Source organism: Peromyscus leucopus, chromosome X (genome assembly GCF_004664715.2).
Source record: "Peromyscus leucopus breed LL Stock chromosome X, UCI_PerLeu_2.1, whole genome shotgun sequence".
Lineage (NCBI taxonomy): Eukaryota > Metazoa > Chordata > Mammalia > Rodentia > Cricetidae > Peromyscus > Peromyscus leucopus.
Genome location: NC_051083.1, coordinates 87,496,800 through 87,513,877, shown reverse-complemented (window position 1 = coordinate 87,513,877; position 17,078 = coordinate 87,496,800). Strand labels below are relative to the sequence as shown.

Sequence of the window (17,078 nt, the reverse complement as noted above, 5' to 3'; positions counted from 1 at the left end):
TGTAATATATGTGTAATATCTATATGTAATTAATATATATTAATAAATATACATGTGTAATATATGTAATAAATATATATGTAATATATATTTATGTGACACAGCACCATGCACAATACACAGATACAATGAAAATTTTCAAAAAAACTTGTTTAATTATGTCCCTTTTAGTACTAGAGTTCACATTTACTAAGATACAAAATTAAAACTTTTATCCTCGGGGCTGGAGTGATGGCTCAGAGGCTAAGAGCATCTGTTCTTCCAAAGGACAGCAGTTTTGATTCCAAGCACACAACAGAGTGGCTCCCAATCATCTGTCCCTTCAGTTCCAGGGCATCCAATGCCTACTCTGACTTCCTTGGGCTCCTGTATGCACACAGTGCACATATATACAACCAGGTGCACACAAATACACAGTTCCCCACTTTAAAGCATTTTATTCTACTGCTTATTATTCAAAATATCATTTTCAGTGATATCTCATTTTCCATTGGGTAGATATAATTTTTTATGCACAGGACTCTACACATGTTGAGTAAATGCTCTGTCTCTGAGTTCAAACTCCTGCCAAATATACCATAATTTAAGTAATGACTCGGTCTACAGTCTAGCAAATAGGACCCACTCAATACATTTTTATTAAATTATTGAGACCAATCTTCTTCATTTTTAGTGTCCATCTGCTGAAGATGTAGTTCACTTGGTAAAGGGTTTGCCTAGCATGCACAAAGCCCTGGTTTTAAATACAAATTTGGTGGTCTAGATCTGTAATCCCAGCACTCTGGTGGTAGAAATAGGAGGATCAGAAGTTTAAGATCTTCTTCAGCTACATAGCAAGTAGGAGGCCAGCCTGAGATACATACATGAGACCTTGTCTCAGATGGATGGATGGATGGATGGATGGATGGATGGATGGATGGATGGATGGATGGTGCATGGATGCATGCAGGCCACTCCATTCACTTATGTACTGTCTACAGCTACTTTGAAACTATACCAGCTGTGATTGAGATAGTATGGCCCTCATATGTAAAATAGTTACTTCTGGGCCTTTAAGGAAAGTTTTTCCACACTTGCTCTCAATGATCAAAAATGAAAAAGCCAATTATAGCCAAGCATGGTGGTTTACGACTTTAATTTCAGCACTTGGGAGGCAGAGGCAGGCAGATCTCTGTGAGTTCAAGGCCAGCCTGGTCTACAGAGTGAGATCCAGGACAGCCAGAGCTACATAATGAGATCCTGTCTCAAAAAAGAAAAAAGTCAACTATTTAATGGAAATAGAGAAGCAACAGAGCTGGCAAAAAGGCCTAGCAGATAAAAGCTCATGCTGTGCAAACCTGATGGCCTGAGTTTGATCCCTGGAAGTAGAAGGTAAGAACCAATTCCCAGTCCCCCAATCTTCATATGTTCACTGTGGTAAGTGCACATCCACACTCACACACATAAATCATACTCACCCATATGCATGCACATACACACATATGCATACAAGTAATAAATACATGAATTTCTTTAAAAAGCAACACAATGATACTCTTTAAACAAATTGGCATATTAGTAGTCATTACTCTATAGTCTGAAGTATAGCAGATTCTATACTGCTTTTTCTGCACTTAGAAATGGATTCAGATAGACTCTAAGTATAATTTTAAGATGAAAGAATCTAGATTTCAGTACAAATTCATTACCTCACACCCCTAGGATATGAACCATTAGCAACACTATTCATCATGTTGAATACAAAATGTGCACCACACAATTGCTGGCCTGAGGCTCCAGCCAGTATTATGGGGAATCTGACATTCTCCTTTAATCACATCTAGAAAGGAAAACTCCATATGCAGCTCAAACATGAGAGCTGCATTGAAGGCAAATATTTAACTGTCACATCTGAGTCAGAATCCCATCAAATTCTATGAAAACGACTTTTTAAAAATATTACTTTTAAATGCTAAATCCTGTTGCTAGCGATGGTGACTCACACCTATAAGTACTGAGAAGGCAGAAAGATAGCAAATTCAAGGTTATCCTGTACTATACAGGATACTGTGTCTCAAACAAACAAACGAAAAACAGAAAATGGGGCCAGTGAGAGGGTCAGCAGATGAAAAAGCATTTGTTGCTCAAGCCTGATGACCTGATTTTCATCTCTGGAATCACAGTGGAAGGAGAAAACCAAGTCCTGAAAGTTGTTCTCTGACATTCAGCTGCTCACCAGGTTAGGTACACACCCACACTCACACATATGCGTAATAAACCCAATATAATTTTCTAAACAAGAAAAAAACCTTAGCACTTTTCCCGTTTGTTGAGCTGGGTGATATTTACACAAATGTAATTACTTAGGAAAAAAAAAAAACCTTAGGGGCTGGAGAGATGGCTTAGAGGTTAAGAGCAGTGGCTGTTCTTCCAGAGGTCCTGAGTTCAATTCCCAGCAACCACATGATGGCTCACAACCATCTATAATGAAATCTGGTGCCCTCTTCTGACCTGTAAGAATACATGCAGGCAGAACACTGTATACATAATAAATAAATAAATAAATAAACAAATAAATAAATAAACAAACAAACAAATCTTTAAAAAAGGGAAAAAAAGAAAAAAACTAAGAGGGGCTGGGGAGTTGCCTCAGTAGTTAAGACTGCTTGTTGCTCTTGCAGACGACCTGAGTTTGATTTCTACCACCCACATGGCAGTTCACAACTGTTTATAATTCCAGGACCAGGAGACCTAAGGCCCTCTTCTGACCTCCAAGGGCACTAGGTATATGTATGATGCATATACATAAGTGCAGACAAAACACTCATACACATAAAATAATTAAATAAATCTTTAAAAAAACCCATAGAAACATTGCACTCATTTTAAGAAGCCAGCCATGGTCAAGCAAAACAGCTCAACAGGTAAAGTTAGCTGTTGCCAAGCCTGACAAGAAGAGTGCAGTCCCCTGGAGCCACACGATGCAAGCAGTGAATCAACTCCCTCAAGTTGTCCTCTAATTTCCACATGTCTACACACACTAAACAAAACTGTAGCTTTTAAAATAATATGAGAAAACACTTCATTTAAAAAGGAGGCAGAAGAAGTTGGGCGGTTGTGGTGCACGCCTTTAATCTCAGCACTCGGGAGGCAGAGGCAGGCGGATCTTTGTGAGTTTGAGGCCAGTCTGGTCTACAGAGTGAGTTCCAGGATAGCCACGGTTGTTACACAAAGAAACCCTGTTTTTTTTTGGGGGGGGGAGAGGCTGGAGAAATGGTTCAGTGGTTCAAGGCACTCCTTACTCTTCCAGAGGACCCAAGTTCAAGTCTCAGCATCCATACCAAGCAGCTCACACTTTCTATAACTGCAGCCCCAGGAGAGCCAACACCCTGTTCTGGCCTTTGAGGGCTTCCACACAAACATGGTATTCATTCACACAGACACACACATAAATAAAAATGACAAAATAAATCTTAATAAAATAAAAACAAGTCAGTTACAAAGACCACATAACCACTTTAACAGAAAATTAAGTAATGAACATGTTCTAAAATTGACTATGCTGATGAATGCATTTTATCTATGACTACACAAAAAACGAGTTATATGCATTATCTTGCATGTTCTGAGTATTTTTAAAACATGTTTTTGTTAGCTGTCTTAATTTCTGTTGTTGTGATAAGACACCATGACTAAGGCAACTTATAGAAGGAAGTGTTTATTTAAGGCTCACGGTTCCAAAGGGTTAGCCATGACCATGATGGCAGGGAGCATGGCAAGAGGCATAGCACTGGAGCAGTAGTTGAGACCTCAGATCTTGAGACAGAACCATGAGGCAGAGAGAGCTAATTAGCAATGGCATGGGCCTTTGAAGTCTCAAAGCCCACCCCAGTGACATATCTCCTAATCCTTCCCAAACAATTCCACCAACTGGGAGCCAAGTATTTAAATATATGAGCCTATGAGGGCCATTCTCATGCAAACCACCACACTGGCCTCAAATTCACAACCCCCCTGTCTTAACCACCTAAGGACAGAGAATACAGGCATATGCCATCACATATCATGCTTGAATTGTATAAATAAGTGAACTGCATGGTATTTAAATTATATATCAATAAAACTGTGAGTTTTTTAAAGCAGCCAGAAGAGGTAAGGTGTATGACTCAGTAGAGCACTTACCTAGCATGGAAGGGGTGTAAGGCTCTGAGTTTGACCCCAGCACTGAAAAAAAGGAACAAACTAACAAAGTTCAGGGTAAAACACCAGAGAAAAAGAAAATAAATTACAATTGGACCAATTCAATAACACAAGCAATGAGCCAGAAGAATACTGTGGTATCATGAGATTTTAGCTTCATAATACATGTAGAAAAATCAATTTTTAAGAACCAGATCCAGAAAAAGACCTTTTCAAAGAGTTTCTCCCAAAAGATTTTAACCTCAAGAATGGTCTGAAGGTATATTTTTAGCAGAAGGAAAATGATTTGATATAAAAGGTGTAAGATGCAAAAACAAATATGAGCAAAAATACTGAGAATCATGTGGGCAAAGCTAAACATACATGAACTGTAAAGACCGTAATAACTGCATGCTAGAAATCCCAAAACCAGGATGCTAAGGCAGGAGGATCATGTGTCTGAAGCCAGTCTGGGCTAGCTATACAGAAAATCTTTATTTCAAAAAAAGCAAAAGCTAAAGCAAAACCAGAACAAGATATGCTAGATAGTTTTATGTCAAGTTGACACCAGCTAAAGTCATCTGAGAGGAGGGAACCTTAATTTAGAGATTGCTTCCATGAGATCAAGCTGTAAGCAAGCTCAATACTCTATGGGGCATTTTCTTAATTAGTGATTGATGGGGGAGGGCCCAGCCCATTGTGAGTGGTGCCATCCCTGGGTTGGTGGTCCTGGGTTATAGAAGAAAGCAGACTGAGCAAGATTCCTCCATGGTCTCTTCATCAGTTCCTGCCTCCAGATTCTTGCCCTGTTTGAGTTCCTATCCTGACTTCCTCCAATGATGAGCAGTAATATGGAAGTGTAAGCCAAATAAACCTTTTACTCTACAAGTTGCTTTTTGGTCATGATATTTTGTTGCAGCAACAGAAACCCTAACTAAAACACAAGATAAGAATATCTGATTTCTGTGTATATGAAAGCTAGAGAAGGAACATGTGGCAGTATGAATGGGAATGACCCCCATAGGCTCATATATTTGAATGCTTGGTTCCAGTTGTTGGGACTGTTTAGGAAAGATTAGAAGGTGTGGTCTTGTTGGAAGAGGTGTGTCACTGGGTTTCATCCTGCCTCTAGTCTTTCTCCTAAATCATACTATTTGGCACTACTAGATACAACCCCGAAAGAGCTGCTTTCAACATAGTGGGTTTAAAACGTTTCAGTGATATCTTACTGAATAAATAAAGTTCAGGCTGGGTGTAGTGGAGCACACCTTAATCCTACTGTTCCCAACACAGAAGCAGGTAGATCTCTGTAAGTTCTAGGATAACCTGTTCCACATAGAGCTCCAGGCCTGCCAAAGCTACATAGTAAGACCCTGTCTCAAAATAAATAATTTCAACTTCTAATCAAATAAATAACCTTTACAATCTATTCTCAACCCATGTTTCTCAGTCTTACCAACTACTTTCACCTAATACCAACTTCAATTAAGTCAGGCTGGTCTGTATGTAAAGTCTCCTAAGAAAACAATTTACACATCTCAAACCTTCGCCTCATAACAAATATTATTTCCTCCTGTCAAATCCCTGAATCAAAGAGCATGGTGGCACACCAGTACTAGGCAGGTAGAAGCAGGAAGCTCTCTAAACTCAAAACCAGCCTGATCTACATAGCAAGTTCCAAGCCAGCCAGAGCTTCCTAGTGAGACTGGCTCAAAAACCAAACCAAACCAAACAAAATCCCAAATTCAATTCCTCCTCCCAAGGCCCAGCTCAATGCTTACATCTTTTATAATGATTTTACTAATCACTCTGATTTGCAGGGTTTCAGTCTAAAATACAGCAGAGTAGTTACAATGTTTATGTTATTATTTTGCTGTCTTTAATAACTGAACTCTTTTTTTAATGTGTAGGATGTTCTGTCTACATTGTATGTTTATGTAGCACATGTGTGCAGTGCCCTGCAGAGGCCAGAAGAGAGCATATGATCCCTTGAAACTGGTTACAGTGATCAAAACTAACAGTTTTGATCCACTGTCTAACTGAATCCACACCCCCTGAAAGAGCAGCCACTGCTCTCAGCCACTGAGCCATCTCTCTATCCTCATAATTCAATTCTTGAGTTGTTACCTTCATGTGATTTCTTTAATTCCCTTGCTACATTTTTACATTACTGAACTACAGAAAGCTAAATTTTTAGCCTAGGGGTTAGAGAGATGGCTCCGTGGTTAAGACCACTTATTGCTCTTGCAGAGGACACAGGTTCAATTCCCAGTACCCACATGGCAGCTCACAACTGTCTATTAACCCTAGTTCCAGGGGACCTGACACACTCTTCTGAACACTATGGGCACCAAGCCTACAAGCAGAACACAGACATACATGTGAGCAAAACATTCATACACATAAAATAAGTAAATATTTAATAAAAATAAATTCATTCCTACCTAGTACAAGGCAAGAAACAGGATGCAGCATGAACTTTAATAAGTAAAATCAATGCATGAATTCCATTCCCAAAGCCAAGAGGAATTAGGTTAGGTATGTGCCTTACATGGCCTATAAACTGACTGTCCTTGAAAATCTTCTAGGTGGCTAGTAGATTGACTTCTTGGGATTACTGATGTTTTTAATAGGAATAATTATGCTATTTAATCAAAAATCAGTCCATTTGCAACTTGTGAAATGTTATGTTCTCCTTCTCGTGGGTTCTGATGTAGTTTTTGCAATGTCAAGAAAATTCAGAGTAAGTCACCCAAAGGCCTCTGCTGACATGGTTTAAAAGGGAAAATGGCAATCACTGAGCTCAATCAACAAAACTCTTTCTGTACCATTATTTCTTTAAAAGAAGATATAGAGCAAATACCACAGATTGGTTAATCTGTGAGACAGCACAGCAAAGATCTCTGCTGTGTAATTCTTTCTACTTTCTCTATTCTTGGTACATCTTAAAATAAGTATGGAACACACATTGGGGGCACAGCAATAAACAGAAAAATAGTATTTGACTGAAGCTCAATGCTGTTCAGGGTTTACTTACCAGAGCATCATCTTGCAATGAAGCAAAAAAGAAGCCATAGAGCAAATTAATTTGCTTCTTACGATCAATAAAGTCAAACATTGCAACCAACCATTGATAAAAAAGTACCTGTTGACAGAGAACATACTGCCTTTAGAGAAGGTAACTAATTGTTGCAGAAGAGCTTTAATCTCTCTCAGTGCTACTTTAAAAGCTTCTAGCACCAAGTAGGATAATAATTTTTTATTTCTTAGTAAAAGTTTCTGTTTGAACAGGGTCCTTTTATCAAGCTATATTGTTCTGAAACCACAGGTTATGCACAAAAGGCCACTGCCATTACTCCAGAAGTGGCTCTTTGCTAGCCCTTAAGTGGGTTCTGAAGGACTTATCATCGAAGTATCTAAAAAGAAGATTACCTTGGTATTACTAGAACACTTGCCAACACAGAGCCAGGATACTGCCTTAACCACAGAATCTTCTGATATGAGAGTTTCTGGAATCATGCACTTTAATATCCGTGTGTTTATAGCATTCCCTGGAAAGCAGACCAACTCTAAATTAAACTGAACTTCAATGTCTCAATTGTTCCTTTACTATGATCATAACTCTCTAAAACAAACTAAAAAGCAAATTACTTTGTGTGTGTACATGTCCATGTGATTGTAGATGTGTACATGAAATATGTATCTGTGTAGAGGCCAAAGTTGGATGTTAAGTGTCTTCCTTAATTGTTCTCCACCTTACTTTTTAAAAATTATTTTTATGTTATTATTTTATATGTATGGATATTTTGCCTGCATATATGTCTATGTACCATGTGCATGCAAGGTCCACTGAGGTCAGAATAGGGCACTGGATACCCTGGAACTGGAGTTAGAAACAGTTGTGAGCTGCCACTGAGTGCTAGGAATCAAACCTGGGTCCTCTGGAAGAGTAGCAAGTGGCCTTAACCACTGACCCATCTCTCTAGCCCCATCCACCTTACTTTTATTTATTTTATGTACATTGGTGTTTTGCCTGCATGTATGTCTGTGTGAGGATGCCAGATCCCCTAGAACTGGAGTTACAGACAGTTGCAAACTGCCATGTAGGTACTGGGAATTAAACCCAGGTCCTTTGGAAAAGTGACCAGGGTTCTTAACCACTGAGCCATCACTCCAGCACCACTTACTTTTTGAGACACAGTCTGTCAATGAACATGAAGCTCACAAATTCAGCTAGATTAATCCTATGGATCCTCTGGTCTCCATCTCCTCAGTGCTAGGATTACAGGTACATGCCTCTGTCCCTGGCTTGCTGCTTTCTATCTATGCATGGGTATTTTGTTTGCATAAATGTGAATGCATCACATGTGTATCTGAGGCAGAAGAATGTGTTAGATCCCTAGGACTAGAGTTACAGAAGGCTGTGAGGTGCCATGCAGGTACTAGGAATTGAACCCAGGTCCTCTGGAATGCAGCTAGTGCTCTTAACCACTGAGCCATCTGTCTAGGCCCTTGCCCTTGGCTTTTAAGTGAGTAATGGAAATTCAAACTCAGGTTCTTATTCTTGCATGGCAAGTACTTTGCCAACTGAGCCATCTCTCCAGCTCCTAAATCAAATTATTTGACCCAAGTACATCTATTATAAAAAGGAGGTGAAGGGACTGGGTCTGGTGGCACATGCCATTAATCCCAGCACTTACAGGAGGCAGAGGCAGGTGATTTCTATGAGTTCGAAGCCAGTCTGGTGTAGAGAGCTGGTTCCCAGACAGCTGAAGATACACAGAGAAACTCTGCCTCAAAAGTTTTTTTTTTCAGGCTGGGGAGATGGCTCAGAGGGTAAGAGCACTGGTTGCTCTTCCAGAGGACCCGGGTTCAATTCCCAGCACCCACATGGCAGTTCACAACTGTCTGTGGCTCCAGTTCCAGTGGGTCTGGCACCCTCACACAGACATACACCAATGCACATAAAGTAAAAAGATATTAAAAAAATTATTTTTCTTAAAGGGCTGGGCATGATGACTCATGCCACTATTCCCAGAACTTGGGAGGCAGAGGCAGGTGGATCTCTAAGTCTGGAGGTCAGAACACAACTAGTGGGAGAGTGGGAACTGGCTCTCTCCTTCCACTGTGTGCGTTCCAGGGACTGAACTCAAGTCCTCAGGCTTGCAGGCAGGTCTGAGGAGTCAGCTTGCTAGCCCATACACATGAAAATGAAGATAAGTTATCCTGAATGTCTGAACACGGATGAGAAGACGCTACAAGCAAAAGGAACACTGATCAGGTGGTATTTCTCAGCCTCTCTCCTACCTCTAACCCTAACCAATGAACTTAGGACAGGAAACGCAAAAGAGAAAAGCTTCTTGACTGCCAGGATCAGAGGTACTGGAATGAAAACAGTATAAATAGGAACTTGTCAGATACATACATGCAAGCAAAAACACTCCTTCCTACACATAAAACTAAGTAAATAAATAAATCTTTAAAAAAAAAAGCCTGAGTGTGGTGGTCCATATCTGTATTCCCAGGAGGATCAAAGCCGATTCAAGACCAACCTAGTCTACTTGGCAAATTCCAAGTCAACTTCAACTATCTTACTGTGTCTCTGCGTGTGTATGTGTTTCTTGTGTTTTTTTATTTTGGGTTTCTCTCTTTGCCTGTATGTTTTGTTCTATTCTGGCTTGTTTATTTGTCTGTTTGTTTTCTAAAGAGAGAGAGAAAGAAGGTGTGGAGTGGGATGGGTAGGGAGGTGGGGATGAAAGATGAAGGAGGGGAAATCATGGTCAGAATATACTGTATAAAGATTTTCATTAAAAAAAAAGACACAGTACATTTCCTTTGGAAAGAAAAAGACAAAACAAATAAAAACAAAAAAACTGCCCCAAAGGCAAAACTACTAGGAAACTGATGACAAATGCATCAGCTCAACATACCAAACTTGCCACTGAGTGCCACATTTAATAAAATATCAATTGCTTCTGGAGCTAAGCCACTTTTCCAAGCCACATTTTCCACAGTTTTCAAGTGTTTTTCCAAGACCTTATCTTTATTCAGTGAAGCTTTCTTGGGACCTGGAAAAAGAAACAATATTAAACAATGAGACTGTGGAAATTCTTTCAGTGTTCATCCTCAACAATTACAACCCAGGGACTTATGAAAGGAATGGATTTATGCAATAAATGTCTCCCTTTTATAAAACAAAAAATAAAACAAAAAAAACCACCTTCATATCCTTTATTACTCAATACTTAGCAACAATAGAATCTTCAGTGAAGAAAACTTCCATCATGCCCTGACAAGTATATGTGTACACACACACACACACACACACACACACACACACAAATTTAAAATATTAAACTTAAATTAAAACCTCTTTCAATATTAGGACAATTCCCAAACTCTAAAGTGCAATGAATTACCTAGAAACCTTTGTGTATGTACATGAGTGTACGTGTGCACCTATTCCTGAGCCATGTATAAGTATGTGTTGGAGGACAGAGGTTTGGAAGACAGAGTTTGATGCTAGGGATATTCCTCTATCACTCACCACTTTATTTATTTATTTTTTTAGACAAAGCTGCTCACTGAACTTGGAGCTCACCAATTTGGCTAGACTATCTGGCCAGTAAGCTACAAGGAGTCTCCTATCTCTGACATCTGCATACTGGTAATTTGAACTCAGGACCTTATGCTTGCAAAGGAAGTACTTCTTCAACTGGGCCATCTCCTCAGCCTACCTAGAAGCTATTAAAGTCACACTGCCACATTACATCCCATACCAACAAAATTCGATGTCTAAGATTAGATGAGAAATATTAGTATGTTTTAAAAGATTCTGAGGCAATCAGAGTGTCTGCCAATCACTATGCTGGGAAGATGTTTTGTCTATAGTATATAATATATTGTCATATGGCAAATTCTCAATAAATGATAAATGACTATTAGATAAAAATTTGAATAAACCAAAACATCTTTCCTTTAAAAACATCTTAAGGCTGGACATGGTGGTGTACACCTTTAATCCCAGCACTTAGGAGGAAGAGGCCGGTGGATCTCTGTGTGTCTAAGGCCAGCCTGGTCTACAAAGTGAGTTCCAGGACAGCCAGGGTAATACAGTGAGACCCTATCTCAAAAAAAGTCTTAAGAAAAAAGACAAGAATTATTTTTGGACAGGTTCCCACTATATAGCCCAATCTAGCCTTGAATTTAGGTTCATCTTACCTCAGCCTTGCCTCCAGTGTTGGGATTACAGGTGTGTCTGCCACTACATCCAGCAATTAAGACTAAAATATTTTTAGAGAGAAATAGGACTTTCGGGGCTGAAATTGTAGCTCAGATTTGAGAGTGCTGGGTTCTATCACCAGCTCCACATAAACCAGGCATAGTAGTGCATAACTGTAACCTCAGCAATCAAGAGTTAGAGACAGCTGGGCGGTGGTGGCGCACGCCTTTAATCCCAGCACTCGGGAGGCAGAGCCAGGCGGATATCTGTAAATTGGAAGCCAGCCTGTTCTACAGAACGAGATCCGGGAAATGGCGCAAAGCTACACAGAAACCCTGTCTCGAAAAACCAGAGTTTGAGAGACAGTCAGACTGGGAGTTCAAGGTCACTCTCAACTACATAGTAAGTTCAAGGCCAGCCTGGCTGGGATACATAGAGTACCAGTCTCAATAAAAAAGTAAAAAAACCAAAAGAACAAAAAACCCTGCACTTTCATAAGGAAACCAAACTGCCTTTACCTTTCTGAAAGTATCCTACTGCAATTTGCAGATCATCTTCAGCTTGATCATTGGTGTGTTCAGAATCTTCCACGGAATTGCTTTCTTTCAAGACACTCTTCGAGTTGCCTGATTTCTCTTTTACCTTCCAGGCTAAGAGATTAGTCTGAAAACTATTACTACCTTGAGAAATTCTGTTTCGTAGCTGGGAGCTTCTAGTATTCCTTTGAGTTGCCATCACTGTATACATGTTCTAGACAGAAACAAGTCCCAAGTTACTATTAATCAGCCAGAGACAATGACCATATTTGCCTGAATTCCCACATGCAACTAGTATTCAATGACAAAGAACCTAGGAGATATAGCCCATAGGCTTTTTTAGAAAGCCCTTGACCTGAACAGAAATAGATTAATAACTTGCCAATGTAATATATATCAGCTAAACTGGCCCTTTTAAAATGACTACATTTTGTAAGTACAAAACCATCCCATCCCATAATTGATATCTTTTTCTACTCCTATTTTATCTACCCCTCCTTGATTTTGCTTTCAATCTTTACACTCTTCTTTTTTGTTAGTACTATGTTAAAACTGCACAGTTAAAAAAGCTAACTAGTGCCCAGGGTAGTTAACATTATCCATTTATTAACTCACACATTCAGTAAGTAATTACTGTGTATCACTTTATGCCAGACATAAGTCTAGTTACCAGGGCTGTAAAAATAAAACACCATCGTACCAGAATTCATGAACCCTACACTGGGGGACGAGGGTTATAAGCCAATGAATCAGTAAGTCACTAGTGCAGTGAAGTGACAGAAACAGGGTGGAGTAAGAATCTAATTTTGAGTAGGTATTCAGAGAAAGCCTCATGAATGAGAATGCCCCCCATAGGCCCATATATTTGAATACTTGATCCCCAGTTGATGGAACTGTTTGGGAAAGATTAGGAGGTGTGGCCTTGGAGGAAGATGTTATCACTGGGGGTGGACTTTGGGGTTTCAAAACTCCACACCATTACCACGTAGCTGTCTGCCTTGTGCCTGTGGATAGGATATAAGCTCTCAGCTACTCAGCTACTGCTCCAGTGCCATGTCTGCCTGCCACAATGATGGTCATGGACTCTACTACCCCCTGGAATAGTAAGTCTCAAATTACATGCTTTCTTTTATAAGTTGCCTTGGTCATGGTGTCTCTTCACCAAGAAAGAAAAGTAATTAAGACATCGCTCTAACGTGACCTTTAAGGTAAGATCTAAGTGCCAAGAAGGAATGTACCATTTGAAGGTGTGGTGGAAGAGTATTTTATGAGAAGAAAAAAGGAAAGCATCCAAGCAAGAAAGAACTTTGTGTATTAAAGAAAACACAACAACACCAGTGTGAACAGTGTGGAGAGAAAAAGGTAAAGTGAGAAAAGTCAGGATGGTAACAAAGGAGATCATACTGGGTCTTGTAGACAAAGAGTAAAGACTCTGACATTTCAGTATCAAGGGAAACTACAGGAGAAAGAAAACATAAGACCATTTTTTTCTGTAGGTAGAAACTAGTTCATGAGTGTTGAGAAAACACTTACCAGGCTTGGTGAAAGAAAGCAGATGACTGGCCTGCAGTCGGCCTAAGTTGTGTAAAAAAGACTCATGTGTCCTGAGATGCTCGATTCAGCAGCATATATACTTGGATAGACTGTTAAAAAGAAAAAATAACAGCAACCAAGAATTAGACACAGGTATGAGGGAAACCAAGAATGACTAATAAGAAACCAAGACTGGCTTCTAAGTTTTTATCTTCAAGTGGGAAAATCTATGGGAACAGATAGAATGACATTCATTCTCTTTCCCCTAGAAAAGAGGAGACCAGAGCCAGAGAGCCTGTAAGTTCAAGTCTAAGGGAGGGGAGGTCCACTGACGAGAGCGTCCTACATAAGGGCCAGGGAGCAGATTATGATCCCATTGGGAAAACTGTTGCAGCGCCTCTTGTGGTTCAAGTCACAGCCCGCCCGCTCCCCCCACCCCCACCCCCACCCCCGCGCCGCACCTAACAGCGAAATTGGCAAACAACTCCCCTACTAGGCCGATTCCTGGGACCACAAAGGAAAATCTGATCCCAGCTACCCATTTCATGGTAAGTCTCACCCTCGCGGGCTGCGGTATTCCCGAAGATCTCTGTGCCTCCACCCCGAGTCCAGTCGCGCAACCCTTCACCTTGAGAACCTCGGTGACCACTCGGCCTCCAGAGCCCAAAAGCCGCCTCTGCGATTCAAAGGCGCCGGCCCCGCCCCGCGCATGCGCTTCGGAGGAGGCCGCGACTACGGAGGAGCGAAAACTAATTGGTTTGAGTGCAGCTCTAAGGCGGGAGGTGGCGCGCGCGCGCGCGAGCGGCAAATGACGCGGCTCGATGACGCAGAGCGCTGGCCCCGCCCACGGAGGCCTGGGGCGCGCCCCAGCCGGCAGTTGCTTTTGAAGTCAGTTGATTGATTGGCTGCTTTCTCCGTGTTCTGAGAAGGTTTGCATCAGTCATTCTGAGTGAAACAGTGCTAAGTGGCTGGGTGTTGAATTTAAAGCGGTTAAGTGTGGTATTCATTTTGCCCACATTGCTCCCAAATGCCAGGGCTTTGAATCTGCAGAAAAAAGTGGAACTGAAAACTTGACAATAAAGGCGGCTTTCCCCCATGCTGTGACTTAAAGGGTCTGTCGCTTTCCAGTGGAGTTTGCGGGAGGGCGGGGGTTGCTGGGGAAGGAATGAACGGTAAGAGGAAACGACAAGATCTGCCCCTTTTGACAGACGATGGATACAAGTAACTTAAATTTACTAAGAACGGTCGGGTGGTGGTGGCAGCGGCCCACGCCTTTAATCCCAGCACTCAGGAGCCAGAGGCAGGTGGATCTCTGTGAGTTTGAGGCCAGCCTGGTCTACAGAGCAAGTTCCAGGAAAGGCACCAAAACTACACAGAGAAACCCTGTTTTGGAAAAAACAAACAAACAAAAAAGAAAGAAAGAAAAGAGAGAGAGAAAATTAGGAATAAAAGAGGAAATGTGTAAATGTAATGCCTCTCAGCAATCTGAGGCCATAAGATTGTTACAAACTTTATGCAAAATTATACAGGAAAAATTTGATATCTCAGGAAAGCATAAATAATCAAGGATTAAGTTGAAGTATTTAAGATAGACATCTAACCCATCTATGACCAGCCGTAGTTCATGAGGGACTGGGCTCTGTGGAACCTGCAGAAGTCTGCAGGATTGCCATGACTCAAGAGCATCGGCAGAATATCCAAGAGGAGTTTTGGTGAGGATCCTGTATTGATGGCGTACCAGAAGCCAGAGGCCTTGAACCAGACCAAAAATTCATTGCAATGAACATTTGCAAGTAAAGTTGATTGGAGAAAAGGGTGTATACTCCGTGATACACTTGCAGCTCCCAATGCCATTAAGATGAAATGAAGAGGTGTTAGAAAGGTGCTAAAGATGGAGGAGCAAAGTGGGGTTTTTTGTTTGTTTTGGTTTTTTTTTTCTTTTCTTTTCTTTCTTTTTTTTTTTTTTTTTTTTTTTTTTTTTTTTTTTTTTTTTTTTGGTTTTCGAGACAGGGTTTCTCTGTGCAGTTTTGTGCCTTTCCTGGAACTCACTTGGTAGACCAGGCTGGCCTCGAACTCACAGAGATCCGCCTGCCTCTGCCTCCCGAGTGCTGGGATTAAAGGCGTGCTCCACCACCGCCCGCCTGTTTATTTTGTTTTTAATTAATATTTTTTACATTTTCATTGGGGGATGCTACAGAGATGAGGGGCACATATGGAGGGACTGGGAAATGAGTGGGATCAGAGTGCATGGTATAAAATTCCCAAAGAATCAATTAAAAAAAATGTTAAAAGAAAAAAAGGAAACTGGGCGGTGGTGGCTCATGCCTTTAGTCCCGGCCCTCAGGAGGCAGAGGCAGGCGGATCTCTATGAGTTCGAGGCCAGCCTGGGCTACAGCGCGAGATCCAGGAAAGGCCCAAAGCTACACAGAGAAACCCTATCTTGAAAAGCCAAAAAAGAAAGAAAAGAAAAGAAAGAGAGAAAAGAAAAAAGGAAAGGGAAAAAACTAGGAATAAAAGAAGAAATGTATAAATGTAATGCCTGTCAGCGACTTGAGGCCATAAGATTATTATAAACTTTATGCAAAATTATACAGGAAAAATTTGCCATCTCAGGCAAGCATAAATAATTGAGGATGAAGTTGAAGTATCTGAGATAGACTACAGTAGAAACGACTACCACATCTAACATGGTTTGCAGAGTAGTTTGACAAACTCATTTACACATGCATAAAAATTGAGGCTGTCCATTTTTTCTGATAACTGCTCTTTAGTAAAATTGAAATTTGTATTGAGCCATTTGTCATACTTTTAATGATTTCAATCACTCAAAGAAGTGTAAACTGGACAGGATTGAAGACTTCGCCCTCCTTTTCCTCCATGAAATGGTACCCTAAGTGATGAAATAACTTACTTAACATGACAAATTTGTGGCAGTGCAACTTGTAGTAAAAGACACTGCTTCGTATTTATTTAATGAACCTTTGGTTTTTTCTTTTTTTCTTTCTTTCTTTTTTTTTTTTTTTTTTTTTTGAGACAGGGATTCTCTGTGTAGCTTTGCGCCTTTCCTGGAACTAACTCACTTTGGAGACCAGGCTGGCCTCGAACTCACAGAGATCCCCTTGCCTCTGCCTCCCAAGTGCTGGGATTAAAGGCATGTGCCACCACCACCCGTGGTTTTTTTCTGAAATAATTTTTCATCTTTTCCTTTGACTCACTCAATAAAGACCTTCCTAATCCTGGATATGATATTGGGATGCTAAGGTGTATTTCTTTTTTTCTTTCTTTTTTTTTTTTTTTTTTTTTTTTTTTTTTTTTTTTTTTTTTTGGTTTTTCGAGACAGGGTTTCTCTGTGTAGCTTTGCGCCTTTCCTGGAACTCACTCTGTAGTCCAGGTTGCCCTCGAACTCACAGAGATCCACCTGCCTCTGCCTCCCGAGTGCTGGGATTAAAGGCGTGCGCCACCACCGCCCAGCAACTAAGGAGTATTTCTAAATGGTCTTAGCACAAATAAAATATCACCACGCTAAGGCTTTATCCTAAGACTCTAAGGCTTTCGCTCTTACATAGTAACATCAAAAAAGCATGAAGGAACTTAAAAGGATGAGCAAGTTAGCAGCCTCATTTTTATAC

At 40.6% G+C, this 17,078-nt stretch overlaps 1 protein-coding gene across 2 annotated transcripts in view; it reads right to left on the bottom strand.

Moving 5' to 3' along the window:
* Cenpi (centromere protein I) overlaps positions 1-14,223 on the bottom strand; it is a 57,481-nt gene extending 43,258 nt beyond the window's left edge. For both annotated transcript variants that reach the window (XM_028875031.2, XM_037198936.1), the window contains exons 1-6: positions 14,009-14,223; positions 13,450-13,559; positions 11,899-12,130; positions 10,089-10,226; positions 7,591-7,709; positions 7,196-7,303 (exon numbers count right to left, since the gene is read on the bottom strand). In XM_028875031.2, coding sequence (XP_028730864.1) covers positions 7,196-7,303; positions 7,591-7,709; positions 10,089-10,226; positions 11,899-12,127 — 594 coding nt within the window. In that variant the 5' untranslated portion in view covers positions 12,128-12,130; positions 13,450-13,559; positions 14,009-14,223. The remainder of the gene's footprint in view (positions 1-7,195; positions 7,304-7,590; positions 7,710-10,088; positions 10,227-11,898; positions 12,131-13,449; positions 13,560-14,008) is intronic.
* Positions 14,224-17,078: the final 2,855 nt, after the last annotated feature.